This window comes from Chanodichthys erythropterus, chromosome 9, assembly GCF_024489055.1.
Source record: "Chanodichthys erythropterus isolate Z2021 chromosome 9, ASM2448905v1, whole genome shotgun sequence".
In the NCBI taxonomy this organism is placed as follows: Eukaryota; Metazoa; Chordata; class Actinopteri; order Cypriniformes; family Xenocyprididae; genus Chanodichthys; species Chanodichthys erythropterus.
Genome location: NC_090229.1, coordinates 36,149,376 through 36,176,013, shown reverse-complemented (window position 1 = coordinate 36,176,013; position 26,638 = coordinate 36,149,376). Strand labels below are relative to the sequence as shown.

Sequence of the window (26,638 nt, the reverse complement as noted above, 5' to 3'; positions counted from 1 at the left end):
CAATAACGACAACATTAAAAATGAACATATATTGTCCGATTCCGATATTGTGGCCAATATATTGTGCATCCCTACTTATTTGTTCCTCATATTGTTACTTTTGTGGCTTTTAATTTTGATACTTGGCATGAGTCGTGATAGATGTTTTATTTAGTAGGCAGTTTAATTTGAATTAGGGCTGCACGATATATATCGTTTTAGCATCAAAATCGCGGTGTGCCCATCTGCGATGGATCGTTAATCCATACCAGACACCACAGTTCAAAACGTACATGATTTGCGGATTAATTGTAAAGTTTGAGTTTAAAACTTTACAATTAACTTAAAGAGTTTATCATTTGAGCGTGTTTTAGGTCCTGACAGTTGACACATTCAAGCGATTTTAAACCATTTGAGTGCATGAAGATGCTAAAGAGAACTCAATTCTGAACGTGCAGCTGTTTTCTGTGCACACACACACACACACACACACACACACACACACACACACACACACACACACACACACACACACACACACACACACACACACACACACACACACACACACACACACACACACACACACACACACACACACACACAGATGCACGTGAACACCGAATGCCGTTCTCTTCTACATCTATTTGTGCCACACACAATGGACACATACATGCTAAAAAAAAAAAAATTGTCAAAATGCACAAAAAAAGATAAACTATCCTCGTCTTAATGTGACAGCAGCCTAATATTCCTGCTGCTTTCTGTGTAATGAATGTTAATCAAATAACAAAAGACAAAGAGAAAATTCAATTTTGTTAGTTTTAACACTGATTAATTATATTTAATTTATACAGAGAAGATTATTTTTACATTTGATTATTCAATTTCTGTACCTGAATACTGTTAGGCTTACCTGAAATATATAAAGCACTATTTCATTTGTATCTTTGTTCTGTTCTATTTATCTATGTGTGTAATAGTTCATTATTTTTTATGCATATTCACTCACCAACAAAATCATCCCAATCATCCTAGAATTAATTCTATTCAAGTCATCTGGTGATTTTTTTTCATTTTGCAGAAAAACTAAATATTGCAATGTCAATTTTTTTTCCAATATCATGCAGCCCTAATTTGACTCACGCATACAATTTATTTGAGCTAAGGTTAGATTACTATTTTTACTTGCATTTGCAGCTTGGCCCTGGATCATTCACAACCTTTCCATCATGTTGTCCATTTTCACTCTTGTGCGAATGTTTACTCTGTGGTTTGTATGCGTAAGGTTACCGACCCCTGCACTAGAGCATTCATTTCCTTTACTCTTTTGAAAAATGTTATTGCACTTAATTCAAATCTATTAATAAAAAAGGCATTGGACTTACCAAAACACATCTGTAAAATAAAGGCACCATCATTATAAACATAATCAAATCACCTGTATTTATAAAGTGCACGTACAGTGTTTGCATCCCCACCAGTTTCCCATAGTTCTGGACATAAAACAGAAAGAAAATCTTCAGCATTACAAAAACAACCTAAAAGAGTCAGTAAAATTAACCCACAAACAGGAAAGAGAGGGATTTGGAGATAATCTAAACCAGAACTTATCTTGAGTTACTGGACAGGCGACAAACAAAGACTTCATCTCCACACTGATGGGTTACACATACTGTTCAATCTAAAATCGGATTATAACACCCTCAAAACTTGATTTTAATAAAGCACACAATTCCCTAACTTCTCAACTTCACAGCCTACCTGAGCAGCACTAACGCCATCAGTCCTCGCTTGAGTTGTCCGAGTCATCCCATTCTACCTCTTCCCATGATGCTTTAGCTCTTTGCTCCCAGCTGCGTGCCTGGGCCATGGCTGCTTGTGGCAAAAGCAAGACACATGCTGAAATCCCCGATACACGGTCCTCGAGGGCTGTTCCGCTCTCCCACCGGTCCTCCTGTGCGTTATAAATGTGAACGTACTTCATCCGACTGCCCTTATCGTGCGACCTTCCGCCCAGGATGTAGATGCTTCCATCGAGGACGGCCACACCTGGCTCTCCATGCCCAGCAGGCAACGGGCTCACCACAGACCACACATCTGCTGTTGGGTTGTAGCACGCCACCTATACAGACAGGCAGAGCTGTCAATGACTAGCGAGCCACACAAAGAACGATCCTCATGTGACGTTTGTGGGGACTCCACAATAGATTCTAATACTCTATAATAAGTACAAAAATGTGTTTCTTATCAATACGTTTTAGTCTAGTTATAGTGTTTAGTCTACGAAACATGCTTCGTGAAGCTTCGAAACCTTTGCTTGTTAAAAACGAATGATTCAGAGTCTGTATCAAACTGCCAAAGTTAACAAGGCTTTAATCATAACTGTTTCAAAAACGTTTCAATGAAATTTCAATGGTTTGCCGCTAGGGGGCGATGATCTCTGTCAACCCATGAACCATTAAGCGTTTTATACATTTTTAATGACACATTTGTATAATAAAAAGGAAGAGTTTAATTTAATATTCTCTTTATGGCCTAATTAACCAAGCTTTTTATAAAACAAGCTTGACAATTTAATAAAATAAAGCAATATACAGACACTTCGGGTCCTATCATACACTCGGTGCAATGCGACGCCAGGCGCGATGCAAATGTTTTTTGCTGGTTTCAGCCCAACGCAATTATCATTTTCACGTTCAGCACCACGTTGTTTAAATAGCAAATGCACTCACATCCATCTGTTCACCCATGGGTGTGCTGGTCTGAAAATGAGGTGTGTTCAGGCGCATTGTTAGCGTATTGCTATTTTGAGTGACTTAAAATGACTGCACCATTGATTAACTGAAACCTGGTCTAAAGTCAATGGTGCAGTATTTTTTTGTTATTTAAAGAGCACGTTAGTAATATGCGCCTTTAGGCGGGTGCACAACGCGTGTACAGTCTGCTTTTTACACACAGAGGGACGCAGCACACAAACATGGCAAATTTTAAAAATAAAAGGATTACAATGTAAAAGATTATTATTGTGTGAATAAATGCCTACATGTCATATTGGATAGTTATTGCATGTATCAGAATTACCTATTTGCAGTAATGACGAATGAAATTGGCTAATTATTTGACCAATCGTGGCAATACACACATGTATTTTAAAGGGGGTGCTATTTCATCCATTTTGACTTAATTACACTGTTAAAGAGTTGGATTCTCATGCTAAACATGGGCAAAGTTGACCAGAGCGACAGAGCAAGAGCATGCCTATCAACGTACTTCGTTCAGCTTTACAGAAGTCGTCGGCAGCCCTGCACAGGACTTGCTCGAGAAAGATTTGTCACTTTGTTTTTAGATCACAAAATCAACGATGTCACCAAAGAAGTGTGTTTTCAGTTGTGAGGGAAAGATAACCTCGCTTCCCAAAGAACCTAGTGTTAAGTTGAGCTGAGAGATTTGTGCTCACACATTACATTGATGTACTCAAAATATTTGTCATTAAAATAACCATAGAAACAAAAAATTTGTCTGATAGTTACAATGATAGTTACAATGATTGTCTGATAGTTACAAGTGTTTTTCCATGGCTGCTCGAGACCTCAGGATCAGTGCTTATGGTTTCATAAAGAAGGCCCAGTTCTACACTGGATTTACAGATCGTTTGAAACAGAAAGATGGAGCGGTCACAGCGGTAATGATCCTGGTCATGAGTCGGAAGCACAGGTTTTGAGTAAAACTGCTTCAAATGTCTGTTTTGTTGGCAATAGGCACCATAAATTCATAAATTCATTATTCATCATTCACAATAAGCTATATTAATTATAGTGATTCAAAATTTATCCATGGCTAATGCAATGGTGTATTGCGTGTGTTTAAATACATTTGTTTAGCTGACCATTGATAGCTTGCAGACGATTGCTATGCAAAAGCTGCGCGTGCTCGTCATTCTTTAGCTTTGCCCCTGGCACGCCTCCAGGCGCTCGGCTGTTTTTGGAAAGACTCGGTATAGCGTATGTATCTCTTATAAATATGATAAAACTTTTCAGAGATATGCAGGATGCACTACTACTCTATAGGTACTCAAGATTAACATGAGATTGGCAGAAACTGTGTGTGATACCCCCCTTTAACTGACTCGTCAGGTTGAGGGTGTCTATATTCTGGCTTTTAACTGGCTTTTAAAGGGAATGGGAGATGACACTCTGATTGGTTTATTGCACGTCACACCGAAAACACACCCATGACTCATTAAGAGACAAAGTACAACCCTTTTGGGCAATGCGCCCTTTTTTCCATTGTTAAACTAGCAAAAGTGGATTTTGACATGCCCTAAGTGCACCTGCACAATGTGCTTCAGACCATGTGCTTACATTGTTAAAACAGAGCCCTTCATATTTAATGGAATTAGATGATTTTAATTTGCTTTTAATAGATTACACTTTCAATAAAACATTTGCATTTGGTTTGTAAAAGGTGTTCTATTTATGTTCACACAAGTTTTACATCAAACTGTAACTGCTGCCAAGGGCAGGTATTTCAGCAGTTCAGTACCTTGAGGACGTCTCGACGGTAACCGCAACCATCGTTGCTGCCTCCAATGACATAAGCGCGGCCATTAACTGCTGCCATGCCGTGCCACGCGCGCTCCACCGGGCCCTCGGCACACATGCTCCAGTGATTGCCACTGGGATCGTAACAGTAGGTCTCCTTTAGATAAGCCATTCCCCGCCGGCCACATGCTATGTAGATCTTCCCATCAATCACTGCTCCAGCATGGGCATATACCTGCAGACAGAGGCATGTGACAATGTAAATGGACATAAACTCATGTCACATTCTTGTGGCAGTTGCAGTTTGTTATGAAACTGCGTTTAGCAGCTTACACTCCCAGAAAAATGTTTGGAATAATTAAGATTTTTAATGAAGTCTCTTCTGGTCACCAAGGCTGCATTTACTTGATCAAAAATACACTAAAAACAGTAATATTATGAAATATGATTGCAATTTACAGGGGTGTGAAAAAGTGTTTGACCCCTTCCTGATTTTTTTTTTAAATTTTTTTGCATGTTTGTCACACTTTAATGTTTCATCAAACTAATTTAAATATTAATCAAAGATAACACAAATGAACACAACATGCAGTTCCCTTTCAGTCGGTCACGTTCGACGTACGTCAGTAGTGACCGACGAATTGGGATATCGCTTAGAGAGCCCTATCATCTTCGTGTAAACTAAAACAAGCCAATGGAATTGGCGTGCGATATTTGCATAATGCGCACCGCCCCCGTCAGGTGTATATAAATAGGAAGCAGATGCAATCGCACTCTGTCTTTCGCTTCGGAGCCATTCACTGGTGTCCTATTTAGAAGACTCCTTTCTTTGTGTGTTTTTTCTACTGAAACACTGCCTCAGAAGAGGATCTGCAGCGAGCTTCGGTGCTGGTGAAGAGGGCACGTGCAGCGAGGTCGCGAGTGTCTGAGGAGCCGAGCTATAAGCTCTAAACTGCTGTTTTCACAGCAACACAAAGAGTGTGTGTGAGGTAGCGATTTGGGCCGGTTCCTCGGTGTGTCAGGGAGTGGTGTACCTGACACATCGCGTCGCTCCCTGGGTGCTTCAGCACGAGTGAGTTGACTTCCCCTTCTAAAAGAGCTTTACAGACGAACCCTGACAGTATGTCATTTCGTCTGTGCGTTACTGGGTGCGGTCGTTCCCTGGTCCCTGCTGATGGGCACAATCGCTGCATCTCGTGTTTGGGCGTTCAGCACGCTGAAACAGCGTTTGTGGATGGTTCATGTTCCCATTGCGGGAACATGACCATCGCGGTGCTGAGGTCGAGGCTCTCCTTCCTGAAGTCTCAGGAAGCGGGAGTCCCCTCTCCTATGCCGCGTACGACCGTTTTTTCCGGCCCCGGGAACCGGAATGACGGTACGGCGCTGTATAGGGAGGGCGACCTGAGGATAACGGTCAGGGCTCCCCCGTCGAGCGGAAACGCTCCGCGGGCCCCTGCCCCCTCATCAGCACCGCAACCCATCCTGCCGCCGTTGGTTTCCGCTGGGCCCTCTTCGGACTGTCCAGCCGTTACCTTTGGTGCTCCGGCGGAGGATCAGATGTCGATCGCTGCGTCGGAAGGCGAGTTTGAGTGTTCGGGGGAGGAAGATCCGGACGCGCTGCCGCCCTCCCGGGACGGCGGCGTTGCCCGAATCAGATCCCAAACTCTCGGCTGTGCTCTCCCGGGCCGCCTTGTGTGTCGGGCTCGAGTGGAACCCTCCACCCTGTCCCGGCCCATCGCGGCTGGATGATTGGTACTTGGGGGGGGGGTCGCGCTGGTCAGCCCCAGCGTCCCGCCACAATGCCTTTCTTCCCGGAGGTGCACGATGAGGTGACCAGGTCTTGGCAGACACCGTATAGTGTTCGTTCGAGGCCTGGCCCCCCGTCCGCCTTCACCTCCCTGGACGGCGGGGCAGCCAGGGGGTACGCGAGGATCCCGCCAGTCGAGCGGTCTGTTGCGATGCAACTGTGTCCAACGGCCGCTGGCTGGCGTGGTGAGCCGCGTCTCCCGTCCCGGGCCTGTAAATTCTCAGCCGGTCTGACTGAGAAAGCTTACAGTTCCTGTGGGCAGGCTGCCTCTGCCCTGCATGCGATGGCGCTTTTGCAGGTCTACCAGGCAAAAGCGCTGTCGGAAATGCCCCAGGAAGGTCCTGACCAACAGCTGCTGGGGGAGCTGCGCGCTGCCACCGACCTCGCCCTCCGGGCGACGAAGGTGACAGCACGCGCTGTTGGTCATGCGATGCCTACCTTGGTAGTCCAGCAACGCCATCTCTGGCTGACCCTGGCGGACATGCGGGATGCCGATAAGCAGAGGTTCCTAAATTCCCCCGTGTTCCCGGTCGGCCTATTCGGCGACGCGGTGGAGAGCTTCGCCCATCAGTTCTCCGCTGCACAGAAGCAGGCTGAGGCTATCAGTCACGTCATGCCACGGCGGTCCGCTGCTGCCTCCACCCAGCCGCCCGTGGCTCAGCCTCAGCCCGCTCGTCACCGAGGGCGCCCGCCTGCATCGTCCTCCGCCCCTGCTAAGACGGCAAAGCAGCAGCCTACACCAGCCAGACAGCAGGGTGCCGGTCGCGGGCGTGGTGCCCAGCCCGTCTCCGCTAAGCCCGGTGGTAAGCGTAAGAGCAAAACACGGCACTGAGACGGGCAACCTGGAGGGGAAGGATCTTGCTCTTCGGGAGAGTTTTCCACCATCTCTCCCACCCCCGGAGGAGGGCTGGGGGTAATTTGTGTTTGTCTGTCCACCGCCGCTGGCTCTCCGGAGTCCAGCGGTACCCACTTTTTCACAAAAAGAGCAGTTTCCTCAAACTCCAGGTCACAACAAGGGGTGTCTGTCAGTGTGCCAGGCTCCAACTCGCCGCTGACAGCTCCCTCCCCATTCGCCAGCAGGTGGCAGTGTGATGGTACAGACCGCGTCCCGTGCGCTGTCTCCCATGCACACTGCTGCCTCGCAGAGTCTGACCCCACTCCGGGCCGCCCCCAAGCCGTTCGGGTCGGGTCCCTCTCTGCCTTGCTGCCCCACCCCCGGTGCGTCTGTGGTGCCTTTGGTCCTGCTGGCTCAGTGTCTGGAAGCGTGGAGCACGCTCCCCAGCCTGTCCAGTTGGCTCATTCGTACTATCAGACTCGGCTATGCGATTCAGTTCGCCCGGCGTCCCCCGGCCTTCAGGGCTGTCCACTTCACTCCGGTGTCGTTGGACAGTGCTCCTGTTCTCCGGGTGGAGATTGCTGTCCTCCTGGCGAAGGGTACAATCAAGCCGGTCCCTCCAGCCGATATGAAGGCGGGGTTTTACAGCCCCTACTTCATTGTACCGTAAAAGGGCGGTGGGCTACGGCCAATCCTGGACCGTCCCCAGGATTGGTTTGCAGCAATAGACCTGAAGGACGCGTACTTTCATGTCTCGATTCTGCCTCGACACAGACCCTTCCTAGGTCGGTCTGCGTTCGAGGGTCGGGCATGCCAGTACAAAGTCCTACCCGACATGGTTGTAGCTCCCAGCTGGTTGGGTCTTCAGGTCAACTGGGACAAGAGCAAACTCACCCCCGGGTAGAGGATCTCTTGTCTCGGTCTCGAGCTAGACTCGGTCGCACGGACTGCGCGTCTCACCGAGGTGCGCGTCCAGTCGGTGTTGAACTGCCTGAGCTCGCTCAAGTGCAGGACAGTGGCTCCACTGAAAGATTTTCAGAGGCTCCTGGGGCATATGGCATCTGCAGCCGCGGTAACGCCGCTCGGATTGCTTCATATGAGACCGCTTCAACACTGGCTCCGCGGCCGGGTCCCGAGATGGGCGTGGCAGTGCGGCACGCTCCGTGTCCCCGTGACACCGAGCTGCCGTCGCACCCTTGTCCGGTGGTTGGACCCTTCGTTCCTGTGGGCCGGAGTACCCCTCGAACGAGTGTCCAGGCACGCTGTGGTCTCCACAGATGTCTCTGCCACGGGATGGGGGGCCACGTACAACGGGCATGCAGTGACAGGTCTTTGGACGGGGCCTCAGCTGCATTGGCATACCAATTGCCTCGAGTTGCTAGCGGTTCATCTTGCGCTGGCCCGCTTCAAGGAGCTGTTGTCAGGCAAGCACGTTCTAGTCCGCTCACTAAGCACTGCGGCCATTGCGTACACCTACCGTCAAGGTGGTCTACGCTTCCGTCGCATGTTGCAACTCGCCCGCCATCTCTTGTTGTGGAGTCAGAAGGATCTGAGGTCCCTTCGGGCCACTCGTGTCTCAGGTGTGCTCAACCGTGCAGCCGACGAGCTGTCACGGCAGCATCTACTTGCGGGCGAGTGGCGGCTCCACCCCCAGGCGGTCCAGCTGTTTTGTCAGCGTTTCGGCGAGGCCCAGGTAGTCCTGTTTGCCTCCCCGGAAACTGCCCTCCGCCAGTGGGTTTATTCCCTGACCGGGGGCACGCTCGGCACGGATGCCCTGGCACACAGCTGGCCCCCGGGTCTGCGCAAACATGCGTTTCCCCCAGTGAGCCTTCTCGCACAACTCATGTGCAAGGTCAGGGAGGACGGGGAGCAGGTTCTGTTAGTGGCTCCGTACTGGCCCACTCGGACCTGATTCTCAGACCTCATTCTCCTCGCGACAGCACCTCCCTGGCCGATTCCTCTGAGGAAGGACCCCCTGACTCAGAGACGGGGCACCCTGTGGCACCCGCGTCCCGATCTGTGGAACCTCCACGTGTGGTCCCTGGACGGGATGCGGAGGTTCTGAGTGATCTCCCGCAAGCGGTCGTAGACACCATCACTTCCGCTAGAGCTCCTTCCACTAGGAATCTCTACGCGTTGAAGTGGAACCTGTTCGTCGAATGGTGCGCCTCTTGCCGAGAGGACCCCCGATCATGTTCGGTCGGATCCGTGCTTTCCTTTCTGCAAGATGGGTTGGAGCAAAGGCTGTCTCCCTCCACCCTCAAGGTGTATGTTGCCGCTATTGCCGCACATCACCATGCAGTTGAGGGTAAGTCCCTGGGGAAACACGATCTGATCGTCAGATTCCTGAGGGGGGCCAGGAGACTGAATCCTCCTCGCCCTTCCTCCGTACCCTCTTGGGATTTGACCCTGGTTCTCACAGCTCTCCGGGGTCATCCCTTCGAACCTTTGCAATCAGTCGACCTGAAACTAATGTCTCTTAAGACGGTTCTTCTGGTTGCACTGGCTTCCCTGAAGAGGGTAGGGGATCTGCATGCATTTTCGGTCGACAAAACGTGCCTAGAATTCGGGCCCGGTGATTCTCACGTCATCCTGAGACCCCGGCCTGAATACGTGCCCAAGGTTCCTAGCACTCCCTTCAGAGATCAGGTAGTGAACCTGCAAGCGCTGCCCTCGGAGGAGGCAGACCCAGCCCTAGCTTTGCTCTGTCCCGTCCGCGCTCTGCGCGTTTACGTGGACAGAACGCGAAGCTTCAGGACCTCAGATCAGCTCTTCATCTGTTACGGAGGCCAGCAGAAGGGAAAGGCTGTCTCCAAGCAGAGGATGGCCCACTGGATAGTGGATGCCATCGCCTTGGCGTACGAATCCCAGGGCGTGCCTTGCCCGCTCGGGTTGAGAGCCCACTCCACCAGAGGGGTAGCCTCTTCCTGGGCGCTGGCTCATGGCGCCTCGCTGACAGATATCTGTAGAGCTGCGGGCTGGGCGACACCTAACACGTTCGCTAGGTTTTATAGCCTACGTGTAGAGCCGGTATCCTCGCGTGTACTCGCATCCACTAGTCGGTAGACGTGTTGTACCCGCTCTAAGTGTCGGCTTGCAATGCCATTTCCCGCCACTGGCCGGATACGTGCATACTTTCACTCCAGTCGTGTTCCCCGCTTGGCGAACCCTGTCGAGTTCCTCCGCCTACCCCTTCGGCTCGGACATTGCGGAGTGTCTGATGCCAGGCCTACATCCGTCGCTGACGCTGTCTGTTGGCTGGGGCCCATATGTCGTGACCCCTCTACGTGAGCGGTCCCATATGTGTATTTTCCACGGTTTAAAACTCCCTACGGGCCGAGTCCGTGTCTTTCCCTTAGCAGAGCCAGCTCTGCTGTCACCTGTCAGATGAGTCTCCCCCTAACCAGGTGGAGCCATCCCAGGGACTCCATATGCGTACTGCCCCCCCGGGCCAGTCCATGTGTGTATTCCCCACGTAAACTCCTCCCCCATTGGGTAGGTAGTGGTCTCCGCAGCGTCCCTTACGGGTTCGCTTCCCCAGTGTGTCTAGTTTACTTAGTGGGTAGTGGTTAGACAGCAGTAGACTCTCTCGGTGTAAGCTCGCCCCCTTCACCGCCAGCCGGTGCTATGGGCGGCTGAGCTTGCGCTGGGCACTGGAAGGGGTTTCGTAACTGTGGCGCTTTAGTTGGGATCCCAATTCGTCGGTCACTACTGACGTACGTCGAACGTGACCGACTGAAAGGGAACGTCTCGGTTACGTATGTAACCCTCGTTCCCTGAAGGAGGGAACGGAGACGTACGTCCCGTCGCCACAGTTTCTGTACCCTCGCTGTAGCGCGGACACCAGTTGTCTCCTCAGCGAAAAACAGAGTGCGATTGCATCTGCTTCCTATTTATATACACCTGACGGGGGCGGTGCGCATTATGCAAATATCGCACGCCAATTCCATTGGCTTGTTTTAGTTTACACGAAGATGATAGGGCTCTCTAAGCGATATCCCAATTCGTCGGTCACTACTGACGTACGTCTCCGTTCCCTCCTTCAGGGAACAAGGGTTACATACGTAACCGAGACGTTTTTAAATGAAGGCTTTTATTATGAAGGGAAAACAAAATCCAAACCCACATGGCCCTGTGTGAAAAAGTGCTTGCCCCCTGTTAAAACATAACTTAACTGTGGTTTATCACACCTGAGTTCAGTTTCTCTAGCCACACCCAGGCCTGATTACTCATCCAAGAGGTCACAAAAGACCCCACAACAACATCCAAAGAACTGCAGGCCTCACTTGCCTCAGTTAAGGTCAGTGTTCATGACATAAGAAAGAGACTGGGCAAAAATGGCCTGCATGGCAGAGTTCCAAGATGAAAACCACTGCTGAGCAAAAAGAACATAAAGGCTCATCTCAGTTTTACCAGAAAACTTCTTGATGATCCCCAAGACCTTTGGGAAAATACTTGGTGGACTGACGAGACAAACGTTGAACTTTTTGGAAGGTGTGTGTTTTTCTTTCTTTCTTTTTCTCTTTTTCTCTTTCTTTCTTTTTCTCTTTCTTTCTTTCTTTCTTTCTTTCTTTCTTTCTTTCTTTCTTTCTTTCTTTCTTTCTTTCTTTCATTCATAGCAATAGTGACATAAAGCAATTGAAGCATTTGATTATACAAGGTAAGTTCACCTTACATAAACAACATAATTAATCAATTGCTCGAAACGGAGTGGGAATTACATGTGGCGTAAAAGTAACACAGCATTTCAGAAAAAAAACATCATACCAACAGTAAAATATGGTGGTGGTAGTGTGATGGGGCTGTTTTGTTGCTTCAGGACCTGGAAGACTTGCTGTGATAAATGGAGCCATGAATTCTGCTGTCTACCAAAAAATCCTGAAGGACAATGTCCGGCAATGATCCAAAACACACCAGCAAGTCCACCTCTGAATGGCTGAACAAAAACAAATGAAGACTTTGGAGTGGCCTAGTCAAAGTCCTGACCTCAATCCTATTGAGATGATGTGGCATGACCTTAAAAAGACGTTTCATGCTCGTCCAATGTGGCTGAATTACAACAATTCTGCAAAGATGAGTGGGCCAAAATTCCTCCACAGCACTGTAACATTGCAAGTTATCGCAAATGCTTGATTGCAGTTGTTGCTGCTAAGGGTGGCCTAACCACTTATTAGGTTTAGGGGGCAAGCACTTTTTCACACAGGGCCATGTGGGTTTGGATTTTGTTTTCCATTCATAATAAAAACCTTCATTTAAAAAACGCATGTTCTGTTTACTTGTGCTATCTTTGATAAATATTTAAATTTGTTTGATGATCCGAAACATTAAAGTGTGACAAACATGCAAAAAATAGGGGCAAACACTTATTCACAGCACTGTAAATTAACTGTTTTCGTTCTATGTTGTATATAGATAGGAAAGTGATATTTCAAGTATCTAATAAATGCCATGAATCAGCTGACTGCCAGCATTGATCACGTGACCTGCCTGAACTGATGCTTTGCTCAATTAAATGAGATAATAGTAATAGTAATATTTATATTAGCATATCTACAGATAACCGACGTAGCTCACAATCAGCAACAATGGATGACATTCGATTTAAAAGTCTTCAGTGGTTTATCCAAAACCGCTCACCTCTCGTTTCAGTGGCGCCACATATTCCCAGGTGTTGGTTTGTGGGTTGTAGCGCTCCACACAGTGCAGTTCATTGGTGTAGTCTCGTCCTCCAATGGCATAGATGTATTTATCAACCACACAGACGCAATGATCAGCGTGCTGTTGCTGTAAAGGCTCGATAGTGCACCAGCTGTTGTGGCGGGGATCGTATCTTGATGAGAAGACAATGGAATGAATCAAATACTGTTATACAATAATAATTAGAGATGGATCAAAAATGTAGTATGTCAAGTATATAATTTGTTTCATGTTATATTAATTGTTTTTATATATTTTCTGTCCTGGCTTTTAGCAATGTATAATTGAAAAGACTTTACAAAAGCTAATTTTTTTTCCATTACTAGGCTATGTTTTTCAATTGTTATTCTTCAAATAGAAGCATTTCATTTGAAGCATCACTACAAATCATGTTTTTTTTCAGCTGTCTGTGCTAAATTAATATGAGACAAAGTGAATAATAATAATCACTGAGATTCTCTCTGTTCAAAACAAAAGACCGTATTGAAATGCTGCTCTGTCTCAACTGAACTGACATAACTCATTCAGCAGTTCATGAACGGACCATTGTTTACAACACAAACAACAATATCTGTTCAGTCATAGTTACATAACTATGTATAACTTTATTTAAAGTGTGTTGCTCTGACAAATTTATATAAGCAAATGCTCAAGAGTCTATGACTGGATCATTCCTGCTTTGATTATTGTGTTTTTCTATCATGTTATATGTTTGGCAATGGTTCTTTTAACCCTTAAAGATGGAGTGTGTAGCTTTTCATTTCTTAAACAACCATGTAAGAAGACACATCATGGCCATATTCCAAGATGACAACGTCAAGATTCATCAGGCTCAAATTGTGAAAGAATGGTTGGGAATTCAAATTTTATTCAGAATACAACATAGATGACATATCATCTGAGAAAATTTATAATTTTAAGGGAAAAATAAGTTTTAAATTTCATGGCATCAACACACCTCAAAAAAGTTGGGACAATGCATGTTTACCACTGTGTGGCATCCCCTCTTCTTTTTATAACAGTCTGCAAACGTCTGGGGACTGAGGAGACAAGTTGCTCAAGTTTAGGAATAGGAATGTTGTCCCATTCTTGTCTAATACAGGCTTCTAGTTGCTCAACTGTCTTAGGTCTTCTTTGTCACATCTTCCTCTTTATGATGCACCAAATGTTTTCTATGGGTGAAAGATCTGGACTGCAGGCTGGCCATTTCAGTACCCGGATCCTTCTTCTACGAAGCCATGATGTTGTAATTGATGCAGTATGTGGTCTGGCATTGTCATGTTGGAAAATGCAAGGTCTTCCTGAAAGAGACGACGTCTGGATGGGAGCATATGTTGTTCTAGAACTTGGATACACCTTTCAGCATTGATGGTGCCTTTCCAGATGTGTAAGCTGCCCATGCCACACGCACTCATGCAACCCCATACCATCAGAGATGCAGGCTTCTGAACTGAGCGCTGATAACAACTTGGGTTGTCCTTGTCCTCTTTAGTCTGGATGACATGGCATCCCAGTTTTCCAAAAAGAACTTCAAATTTTGATTCGTCTGACCACAGAACAGTTTTCCACTTTGCCACAGTCCATTTTAAATGAGCCTTGGCCCAGAGAAAACAACTGCGCTTCTGGATCATGTTTAGATATAGCTTCTTTTTTGACCTATAGAGTTTTAGCTGGCAACGGCAAATGGCACGGTGGATTGTGTTCACCGACAATGTTTTCTGGTATTCCTGAGCCCATGTTGTGATTTCCATTACAGTAGCATTCCTGTATGTGATGCAGTGCCGTCTAAGGGCCCGAAGATCACGGGCATCCAGTATGGTTTTCCGGCCTTGACCCTTACGCACAGAGATTGTTCCAGATTCTCTCAATCTTTGGATTATTATGCACTGTAGATGATGATAACTTCATACTCTTTGCAATTTTTTTCTCTGAGAAACTCCTTTCTGATATCGCTCCACTAATTTTCGCCACAGCATTGGGGGAATTGGTGATCCTCTGCCCATCTTGACTTCTGAGAGACACTGCCACTCTGAGAGGCTCTTTTTATACCCAATCATGTTGCCAATTGACATAATAAGTTGCAAATTGGTCCTCCAGCTGTTCCTTATATGTACATTTAACTTTTCCGGCCTCTTATTGCTACCTGTTCCAACTTTTTTGGAATGTGTATGAAATCCAAAATGAGCCAATATTTGGCATGACATTTCAAAATGTCTCACTTTCAACATTTGATATGTTATCTATATTCTATTGTGAATAAAATATGTTTATGAGATTATTGCAATGTAAATTGAGATGTAAATTATTGAATTCCTTTTATTCACAATTTGTACGGTGCCCCAACTTTTTTGGAATCGGGTTCATACTTGTGTTGTTCAGCGGGTTGAGGTTGATATGGGATTTAGAAAGTAATTAGTTTTAAGTAATGCAATAATTTTTTAGAGAGAATAATTAGTAGAGTAATCTAATTACATTTGAAGATGTAATTAATAGCTAGTAATTAATTACTTTTTTAGAGGAACTTACCCAACACTGCTTGTAATGCAACACTGTACAACAGTGGTAAAATTAACAGGAAGTGGAAACCAAATCAAACAAACACTACTTAGAAAAGGCTTTCCTTTTCTAGTTTTTGTTTTTGTTTCGAGCCACAGAGGAAATTGCCATCAGTAACTGAGGATGCAAGTAAACAATCATATCAAGAGCAGGGTTATTTGTGTACTATTACAATAATTATTATTCATATTTTGAATTAGATTTTTTTAATATTTCTTAGTTTATTTTAATTTGAATAATTTTATGTGCCATTTTTATTCATTTTTAAATATATTTCGATGTAGCTTTAATGTTTTTATTTTAGTTTTTTCAATTTTAGTGTGTCAACAAACGTATTTGGCACTGCAATATTGTGAGTATTTTTGGCTTTTATGTGAGAAATTGCTTGTGCATTTGTAAGTTGCTTTGATAAAGTGCCTATATAGTTTAATTTTAGTAAAGTTTCTAGAATGTTTCTATACTTTAGCTCATCATGTGTAAGAAGAAATAACAGATGATGTGCATGACTATAATTGTCAATTTCTTTATGCTGAGATCACTGGATTCATATTTGATTTGACTTCATTTGAGAATTTGGGAACTGATTTCAAACTATGAGTCATCTTCAAATTATACTGATCTCAGATTTGGATATACAAGTCCAATAATCCAATCTGCACTTATTGGATTATATTGGTCTGTGATTTGGATATAATACAAATCCATTAATCCCAAACACAAGGTCACATGGGAGTAGCTAAAGTTTAAAGTGAATGTCCTGCAATGGCAAACACCTGATCTCCAACCTGAATAATGTGAAGCCAATCTGACTGAAGCCATGACACACCAAACCAACAACAAAAAACTAGCGGCGATGAAAGCCGACTGTGTTGTCACCTCGCTTCATTCATACCCCAACAAAGATGTCTGCTGGACAAGGTAGCTCAACAAAATATTAAAATATAAAGGACTGTATATCTATGTAGACAGTATAGTCCAGACAGTTATAACAACACATAATACAAGCAGTGTTCTTCTAACAATTGCTCTAGATGCATAGCTGCACTTCCCCATCTATAAAAATCATAATGCAGCATCACTTACCGCCAGCATCGAGATTCAGCGCGGAAGCCGCTGGTGTTCTTGTCTCCACCAATCAAGTACACAAAGTTATTAAGCACCGCAATGCCCATGTTGGACATGCGAGGAGCGCGGTCTGCAGCCAGACTACGCCACTCCCCCCAGGAGGGGTGGAACACCTGGAATCGCTCTTCATTGTCCACCAGTGCGCTAGATGAATACATGCCACCAAATCCCAGAATGCACTGGGAGCTGCAGCGAGGCTGAGTGAGTGGGGTTTGCATCACCGGCTGCCACAGCTCCTGACTGTGGTAACGTAGAGCGGCGGCCACTGAGTCCCGCAGCGGGCACTGTTTTAATCGGCTGTGCAAGCGCTGCAACACATGCTTCTCCATCAGACAGAACCGCACCGCTTCCAACATCCGCAATGAATCCTACAGGAAGAGTCGATTTGTTATAGATATCGCCAGTACACAACTCAAGTACTTAAAAGTAAAAGTACAGATACCCTATTAAAATATTACTCCAGCAAAAGTAAAGGCCCAAGTACTCAATTTCAGCTTTTAACGTTAGTATTACAATTTTTTTACAATCGTTAGGACACATTTCTCAATACTTAGGCCACTTTTTCAAAACTCTTCACACTGTTCTCCTAACCAACTTTCATCTTGGCACAGCAGTTAATTTCACATTCAAAATGCACTAAATCTACCAAAACATATATGTCTCATATCAACTCATTCTTCTAAAACACTAGCAAAGGTTTTCACCCAGCAAACACAGCTTGTCGGTCATAAAACACTGACCTAAAAACACTAACATCTGGAATCATTATAATGTTTTATTTTGTAAAATTTCTTAACAAAACAAGAATAACACTCTCTATTGTTTATAATTCGCTGCAGTTTGTTACATGACAAAAAAGTACAAAATTATTCCAAAGTTTTCCTCTTTGAATGGATGATAATGAAATTGAAAAACGAATGCTTGTGTAGGTGTTTCATCTAATTGCTTTGATTTTTTTAGATTCAGCATATATTTCATTACAATATTACTGTAGAAATGTAGCAAATTGCTGTCTTATTCAGCTTGTATTCGTCATTGTTTAGAACATAAGTTTTAAAAACAGTATGTAAGCGTGTGCAAATTGGCCTGTACGTACAAAGAGTTTTGGCAGTTGTTGTGTCTGACTGAGAAAAGAATTCATGAAATTTGAGAGATGTAGTCATTGAACGCATTTTGTGCCAAAGCAATGATAATTGATCCTCAGTTTAGCCCACATAGACTTCTGTTGTGCTCACCGTGTGAAGAGTTTTGCAAAAGTGACCTAAGTATTGAGAAATGTGTCCTAGCATCTGTAAAAAACTGTAAAGTACAAAACGTACTTAAAAGTAACAAGTACTGATTGATGAACCATATATTTATTCTAGCCAGCACTAGTCAGACTAGTCAGTAGTCAAAACTAATAAAAAAGATTAGTACTGTACATACAATCATATTGAAAATATGTGTAAATATGTGGCGGCAAATTAGGGCTTCGTTATTAATTATTTTAATCGTGATAATGATTTCTGCTTCTCTCGATTAATTAAACGTAATCGTCGTGATATTTGGTTCAGATGTGTTTGATTAGGGTTGAAGCTAAACTCTGCAGGATGGCAGCCCTTGAGGAGCAGGGTTGGAGACCCCTGATGCAGGCTATTAAAATTATATTAATTAAGCAAGTAGTTTTTATCTGTGGTATTGAAATTGGAATAGAGGATTGTGAGTTTTCTCTAGTATCTAAAATATTGGTGTCATACCTGCCTGTTTTTGTTTCATGGCTGGTAAAAAATAGTTTTAGCTGGAACATTTTCTTAAAGGGTTAGTTCAGCCAAAAATGAAAATTCTTTCATTTAATACTCAACCTCATGTCGTTCTACACCCGTAAGACCTTCGTTCATCTTCAGAACTCAAATTAAAATATTTTTGATAAAATCTAATGGCTCAGTGAGGCCTCTATAGACAGCAATGCCACAAGAACTTCTCAAGATCCAGAAAGGTAAAACATATTTAAATCAGTTCATGTGAGTACAGTGGTTCTACCTTAATATTATAAAGTGACGAGAATACTTTATGTGCGCCAAAAACATTTTTTCAATGATATCTAGTGATGGCTGATTTCAAAAATACTTCTTCGAATCTTTTGTTTCGAATCAGTGATTCGGAATGCCAAAGTCATGTGATTTCAGCAGTTTGGCATTTTTACATGCAATCCAAATCACTGATTCGAAACAAAATATTAGAAGCAGTGTTTTGAAATCACTGAAGTCGTTATTTCGTTTTTAGGCGCACAAAAAGTATTCTCGTCGCTTTATAATATTAAGGTAGAACTACTGAAATTGCATGAACTGTTTTAAATATGTTTTTAGTACATTAATGGATCTTGAGAGGCCGCCAAACTGCTGAAATCATGTGACTTTGGTGCTCTGAACCGCTGATTCGACACAAAAGATTCATAACGCTCTGAAGCTTCCTCAAGCAGTGTTTTGAAATCGGCCATCACCATATAAGTCATTATTTTGTGTTTTTTGGCGCACCAAAAATATTCTCTTCACTTTATAATATTAATATTGACCCACTACACTCACATGAACTGATTTAAATACAGTACAGTCCAAAAGTTTGGAACCACTAAGATTTTTTATGTTTTTAAAAGAAGTTTCGTCTGCTCAACAAGGCTACATTTATTTAATTAAAAATACAGTAAAAACAGTAATATTGTGAAATATTATTACAATTTAAAATAACTGTTTTCTAGCATTTTTTTTCTACATGTATGGTTATGTTGGGGCCCTAAAGAAGATATAATGACTAGGGTTGGGTACCGAGAACTGGTTCTTATCCAGAACTGGTAATGTTTTCTGACACTTATCTTACTGCTGTAGAAGTGCAATTCATTATTAGTTCATGTTGTAGTTAACTAATCCTAACTAATGAACCTTATTGTAAAGTGTTACAGAATTTGTTGAGATTAGCAGTCTGTTAAATTCCTTTTTAGAAGTATAATAAACACAAAAAAGACTGTCTGAGTTGAGTATTGTGCATTTTTCACCTTACTACTATTTTTTATTGGTTTTTTAATAATTTTAATGGTATCGGAACTGGAATCATTAGGTGGAATCGAAACCGGATAATTTCTTACGATTCCCAATCCTAATAATGACGACAATATCATTAAAAAAAAAAAAAAAAAAAAAAAAAAAAAACACAAAAAAACAAATGTGTGTAAAATTTTGATATTTCTTACATGTTTTATACAGCTAATTGACCCAAAGAACACTGATGCTACAAAATGTGTACAGGACATTGAAAACAATTATCATACTAAATTCATGTTTACCCAGATATCCCCATTAAATTAGGAAAAGTCATTAAATATGAAGTAAAAAATGATTTCAAGCATGTATTTAGAGACGTTAAACATTGAATGATAATAGGAAGGTTAAGGTTTTACCAGTTATCATAACGTAAAGCAGTTGAAAACTACATAGCTGCCATCTGCCAAAAGAAAAAAAAAAGAAAAAAAAAAAGATGACGACGTCTATTGCGGTCTGTCCATACAAATTTGCATTTGTGGAGTGATCTGGATCTGTGGTTTGTCTCATTTGCAACTGAATTGCTTCTCATAACATATCTGATGTCAAATTACAAAGCACTTACCAAGTCATATTAATGGCTCAATTTACTCAATTTATCAAAACAATTGTAATCAATATAATTTTTTGTACTGATTTCCCATGTGATGAAGCTATCATGGTTGGTTAAATGCAGTCCATGTGCCACCTACAGTCCTATTAGGTGAAGTGTAGCTGTTAGTAAAGAAGAAACGATATGTAAAATGGCCTTTATTACATCAGAGGGCGCGGTGAGTTCTTCAGTTGGAAATAATGAAGAATGATATGTTTTTATGGAAAGTAGTGGAGTAAAAAGTACGATATTATGCTTTGGAATTTAGTGAAGTCAGATACTTGAAAAATGTACTTAGAAATACTTTATTAGTGTCCACCGCTGGATATCACTAACCATATCCAAACAGACGCAGACTGTGTTTCTCACCTGTAAGCAAACCTCATCCTTCTCCACCTGTTCAGGGGTGTAATGGTAGTGCAGGGCTGCTTCAAACACCTCGTTCTCCGAGCTCACCTCCAGCTCGTTGCTGGAAAGGACACTCAGGATCTTTTCCACAGGAAGCTTTCGATACACAGGCGTACGTGAGAAAGTCTGGATGTTCTTAAGCAGATATGAGCGGATTTTCTCCCCGAGCTGGTTCAGCCCATATATGTCGGCAAGCTTTTCCACCTCCAGGATGTTGTCATCATCCAGCCAGGAGAACAGGAAGTCACAGCAGAAGCCGATCACATCTTGGACCTGCAGCAGAGTGGCCGCGCACAGCACTTCCTGTACCGTGTCCAGGTCCAGCTCCAGCTCAGAGGTGTAGATGAAGTCCAGCAGTTTCATCATCGCCATGTATGTGACTCCGTGAACGGGGATCTCAGTTTGCTGCATCTCCCGCAAACCGCCGGCAAACATCCCCCTAAACACAGAGAGGACAGAAGGACTGTACAGGGGAACCATAATCATGTAGCTCAATCTTTTGAAAATCACGTATGGTCGGAGCCATAGCTGTGTGGGCAAGTGCTCAGACATGTGGTGCGGTTCAACTTCGAGTGACCCGAGTTCGAGTACCGGCTCGAGGTCTTTTCCGGGTCCAATTCCCCTCTCTCCTCTCCCATGATTTTCCTGTCTGTCCTCCTACTGTCCTATCTAAATAAAGGCGAAAAAGCCCAAAAAATAACCTTTTAAAAAAGGAAAGAAAACCATGTATGATAAATAACTGTCACAAAACATAGGAACAGTCACATAAGAATCTGAAAAGAGGATGTGTTACACAAGTGAGAGTCAGGTCTAACAATAAAGACGGTCCCACTTTATATTAAGTGGCCTTAACTACTATGTACTTGCATCAAAAAATAAGTACAACGTACTTATTGTGTTCATATTGTATTGTAAAACACTTTTGCTGCTATTGAGGTGGATACGGGTAAGGTTAGGGACAGGTTTGTTAGTATGGGTAGGTTTAAGGGTGGGTTAAGGGGTAAATGTAAATACAGAAATTAATCACAGATGTAATCACATGCAGGTATTTTTAAAATATAATTACAATGTAAAAACATGAATGTACACAATAAGTGCATTGTATCAAATGATTAATTTAAATGTAAGTGCATAGTAGTTAAGGCCACCCAATATAAAGTGGGACCATAAAGACGATTAAGTTCAGCTAATCAATTTTCACAAAAAGAACATGGTAGCTTTACAATATTCTTTAAATATACTCAATAATCATTTGTATAAACCATTAATAATATTAACTCACTTTATTTATTCAAAAAAATGCATTTCATACATACAATGACTTAAATATATCTCTTCTATAACAAGTATGTTTTTTAATTTCTGAATAAAAAATACATCTAAATCTGAATCCTAGAATTATTTTAAATGATTTCTCCTTAGTCATGGATATTTTTGTCATTGACGCACTTACATAAATAAATATGTACAAATGATGTCACATAAAGTGGCTGTTGATCTCCGACATGTTTAGTAACTTAATTGATGTGCATTCTCAGTATGCATTGGGTAGTTCATGTGACAGTGGTGTAATATGAAAAAAAATATTTATGATTTTTTTCCACAATTATTGTATAATTATTAGACATTCTGTTTTATAACATCATATTAACTGAAAAACTTTTCTTCTAGAAAAGTACTAGAAAAGTCACACTGCTGGACATTTAAAGTGGACTGCAAAACAGCTAAATGCATATTAAAAATGGTGAAAACCTTAAAATAGTGACCAGCATCTAAAGTGTATATGTATATATATATATATATATATATATATATATATATATATATATATATATATATATATATATATATATATATATATATTATAATTTATTTCTGTGATCAAAGCTGAATTTTCAGCATCATTACTCCAGTCTTCAGTGTCACATGATCCTTCAGAAATCATTCTAATATGATGATTTGATACTCATGTTGGAAACAGTTGTGCTGCTGCATATTTTTTTTGGAACCTGTGATACTTTTTTCAGGATTCATTGATGAATAAAAGGTTAAAAAGAACAGCATTTATTCAAAATATAAATCTTTTCTAACAATATAAATCTTTACTATCACTTTTTATCAATTTAACACATCAGTGTTGAATAAAACTATTAATTTCTTTCAAAAAAAAGAAAGAAAAAAAATTACTGACCCCAAACTTTTGAACGGTGGTGTATATTGTTACAAAAGATTTCTATTTTAAATAAATGCTGATATTTTTTAACTTTTTACTCATCAATGAATCCTGAAAAAGTATCACAGGTTATAAAATAATATTAAGCAGCACAACTGTTTCCAACATTGATAATAAATCAGCATATTAGAATGATTTCTGAAGGATCATGTGACACTGAAGACTGGAGTAATGATGCTGAAAATTCAGCTTTGATCACAGGAATAAATTACATTTTAAAGTATATTAAAATAGAAAACCATAATTTTAAATTGTAATAATATTTCAAATATTGTTTTTTTTTTTTCTGTATTTATTATGAAATAAATGCAGCCTTAATGAGCATAAGAGACTTTGTTCAAAAACATTAAAAATAGTAATGTTTCAAAACTTTTGACTGGTAGTGTATATATATACATACAGGGGTTGGACAATGAAACAAATGAGTATTTGTCGATGTAAGAGGAAGCTGTCTGAAAGGGATGTCCAGGTACTAATCCGGGATGTATCCAAAAAAACAAAAAACAACAGCTGTCCAACTCACTGCAGAATTATATGCGCACCTCGATTCTCCTGTTTCCACCAAAACTGTTTGTCAGGAGCTCCACAGAGTCCATATTCATGATCGGGCTGCTATAGCCAAACCTCTGGTCACTCGTGCCAATGCCAAATGTTGGCTTTTTTGGTGCCAACAGTGCAAATCTTGGGCTGTGGACAATATGAAACATGTATTATTCTCTGATGAGTCCATCTTCACGGTCTTTCCCATATCTGTGGTAGTTATGTTGTGGAGAAGCGCCAAAGAGGCTCAACACCGACTGTTGCTGCCCAGAGTGAAGCATTTCCTTACTGTGCGTAATGGGGCGTCACTGCCGAGGACTACAGAACCATTCTGGAGGACCATGAGCACCTAATGCTAACAGTGTACCATGAAGGGGGGGTGTATCCACATAATAATGCACCAATACACACAGCAAGGCTGGTGAAAGAATGGTTTAATGAACATGAAAGTGAAGTTGGACACCTCCCATGGCCAGTCACCAGATTTGAATTTTTTTTGAGCCACTTTGGGGTATTTTGGAGGAGTGAGTCAGAAAAAGTTTTCCTCCACCAGCATCCAATGTTCTGGAAGAGGAATGCCTAAAAATCCCTCTGGCCACTGTGAAGGACTTTTATCTGTCATTCCAAGATGGCCGCAAAAGGAGGGCCTACACCATATTAATAAATTACTGTGGTCTAAACCAAGGTGTTTCATTGTCCAACTTCTATATATAAATATATTCTCTACTATTTAAAAGTTTGGGGTAGATATAATTCTTTAAGGGCACAATAAATTGATCATAAGTGAAAGTAATAATTATTAATAATGTATTAATATTAATAGTATTATTAATATGTAGTATTAATAATGTTACAAAAGATTTTCATTTCCAATAAATGTGACCCTGGACCACGGGTATATTGGCATATGCATTGGTCAAAAATATGATTGATTTTTCTTTTATGCCAAAAATCATTAGGATATTAAGTAAAGATCATGTTCCATGAAGATATTTTGTAAACTTCCTAGCATAAATTTATCAAAACAATATTTTTGTGAGTGGATATACATTGCTAAGGACTTTATTTGGACAACTTTAAAGGCGAAATTCCCAAAATTTTTTTTTTTTTTTTTTTTTGCACCCTTAGATTCCAGATTTTCAAATAGTTGTATCTGGGCCAAATATCCTAACAAACCATACATCAATGTAAAGCTTATTTATTCAGCTTTCATATGATGTATAAATCTCAATAAAAAAAAAAAAAAAAGACCCTTATGACTAGTTTTGTGGTCACAGGGTCACAAATGCTTCTTCTGACCTGTCTATTCATCACAGAAACCTGGAAAAAATAATGCATCGTCGTTTCCAACTGTTATCAATATCGATCATAATCAGAAATGTTTAATAAGCAGCAAATCATCAATACTAGAATGATTTCTGAAGGATCATGTTACAATGAAGACTGGAGTAATGATGCTGAAAATTCACAGGAATAAATTACATTTTACTATATATATTCAAATAGAAAACAGTTCTTTTAAACTGCAATATTTAACAATATCACTGTATTTTTGATCAAATCAGATCTTGGTAAGCACAGTATTAAAAAGTCCCTAACTTTCAGGGAGTGTCATACACACCTGAAATAGTCACACGAGGCCGCGAGGAGAATACGGTGAGCCTGGATGGGTTTTCCTTCCACCAAGAGCACCACATCAAACAGAATCCCCCCCTGTCGCAGCATCAGGAGCCCGTCTAACAGACCCTGTGAATGGCCATTACTGCGGTATTTCTGCTTTACACAGGGCTGAGCGGCTCCAGCCGTACCGGAGACCATATCATCAGCCATCTTGACACAAAAATGCAAACAGAAAGTGAACCTGCTCACATTTTTGTGTGCAGTTCCACACTGCTGCTATATGAAAGAACAGGGAGAGAAATGAGTAAATACACATACAACTTGACCCTCAGCACAATTATTATTAACCACAATAGAAAGTAAATATGACAAGTGTATATCACACACCACAATGGAAATAGGAAGAAGACATACTCTCATTTAGTACAGGAAACAAAGACCTGTCTGTCTCACCGTATAACCACAGAGAAACAAGAAACAGGTCAAAAACAATATTTTAATAAATATAAATAAGACTACATCAGAAATAATTCAAAACACAGAGGGGAATGATGGCTTTGTACTTAAAATATAATGTCAAGCTTCAAATTGACACCATTTTACTTTCAATTTTACATTTTTGTCCCCCCCCCCCCACAACATGTAGCTGTAAACAGTGGCCAGCGTTTATTCCTGCAGTAAAAAACACAACATTACGATAACAGAAATGATGTGATTATTCGACTGACAGCAGTGTGTGGTCGTTACATAAACTCACAGTTCAGCAGATGTTGTGAGGTTGTGTGATTTCTGCAACACTTCAGCTGTGGTTGAACTTACCGGAAATGATCGGACGGTTTAAAGAAGCCCGTTGTTGTCGAATGACAGCAGTCACTCAATGATGATGATGATGGTGATGATTATGATTATGATGAAGATGCTTGAGTTTGTTTGTTTTCTGCTCGTCCAGCTGAGTTTCCCTGTGATGTCACAGCAGCTCTTCCGGTACAGAGCAAAACAAATGACATCAGCAGCTGCTGTCAAATGAAAAGCACTTGAGGGCAACTTCACTGCGGTTTAGTTTAACTTTACATGAGGACTGAAAAATCACGGGAAATGAGGAAAACAAAAAACGCAAACACTTTAGAATAACACTCCGTCATTAGTTGGTATGCAAGAAGTACAAAATGAGGCTACTACATTAACAATTCAGCTACTACTATGTAAACAAGATTAACTTCGGTTAGTTCCTTATTAGGTAATCCATAATTAGGCTACTGAATGAGATTAGCCTCTTTAAAAACTATTAACTATGAAAAATGATAAAGTATTACCAATTAATTACTAGGCCTAATCACAACATTAGCATATCTAAGACGTGAGCAAAATATCTTTTACTCTGAACATGTTCATGGTTCCTCAAGCGTTACCTAGTCGGTCTGCAAGAAATGCTAGTTATGTGGACCATTATTTTAAAGTAAAAAAAAAAAAAAAAAAAGATATTGGTGCAGGGTTTCCCAATAGAGTTGGAATTTGCAAACAAAGTTAGCTATCGATGCTTTTAGTTAGCCATTAAAGGCACAATATGTAATATTTTTGGTTTAAAATATCCAAAAACCACTAGAACAGTGTTATTTGTTGACTTGTGTACT

At 41.9% G+C, this 26,638-nt stretch overlaps 1 protein-coding gene across 6 annotated transcripts; it reads right to left on the bottom strand.

Moving 5' to 3' along the window:
* Positions 1-453: 453 nt before the first annotated feature.
* Positions 454-26,003, bottom strand: klhl22 (kelch-like family member 22). Of its 6 annotated transcripts, none has more exons than XM_067395470.1 (7): positions 25,827-26,003; positions 25,009-25,283; positions 20,576-21,053; positions 16,502-16,911; positions 12,803-12,995; positions 4,525-4,758; positions 454-2,104 (listed from the first exon to the last, which is right to left on the bottom strand). In XM_067395470.1, exons 2-7 carry the CDS (start codon positions 25,215-25,217, stop codon positions 1,763-1,765), a joined length of 1,866 nt encoding a protein of 621 aa, XP_067251571.1. In that variant the 5' UTR covers positions 25,218-25,283; positions 25,827-26,003; the 3' UTR covers positions 454-1,762. The 6 variants fall into 6 exon arrangements, with proteins under 6 accessions (XP_067251571.1, XP_067251572.1, XP_067251574.1 ...); XM_067395471.1 differs by having other exon boundaries at positions 25,009-25,280; XM_067395473.1 differs by having other exon boundaries at positions 25,009-25,217.
* Between the last annotated feature and the right edge of the window lie 635 nt (positions 26,004-26,638).

Coding starts and splice junctions, on each gene's coding strand:
- klhl22 (XM_067395468.1), bottom strand. CDS start 25,427: ATGAGAGTATGTCTTCTTCCTATTTCCATTGTG. Junction 12,996..16,501: donor GCTGAATCTCGATGCTGGCG/GTAAGTGATGCT, acceptor CTTCTCATCAAG/ATACGATCCCCGCCACAACA. Junction 4,759..12,802: donor TGGCGCCACTGAAACGAGAG/GTGAGCGGTTTT, acceptor CTCTGTCTGCAG/GTATATGCCCATGCTGGAGC.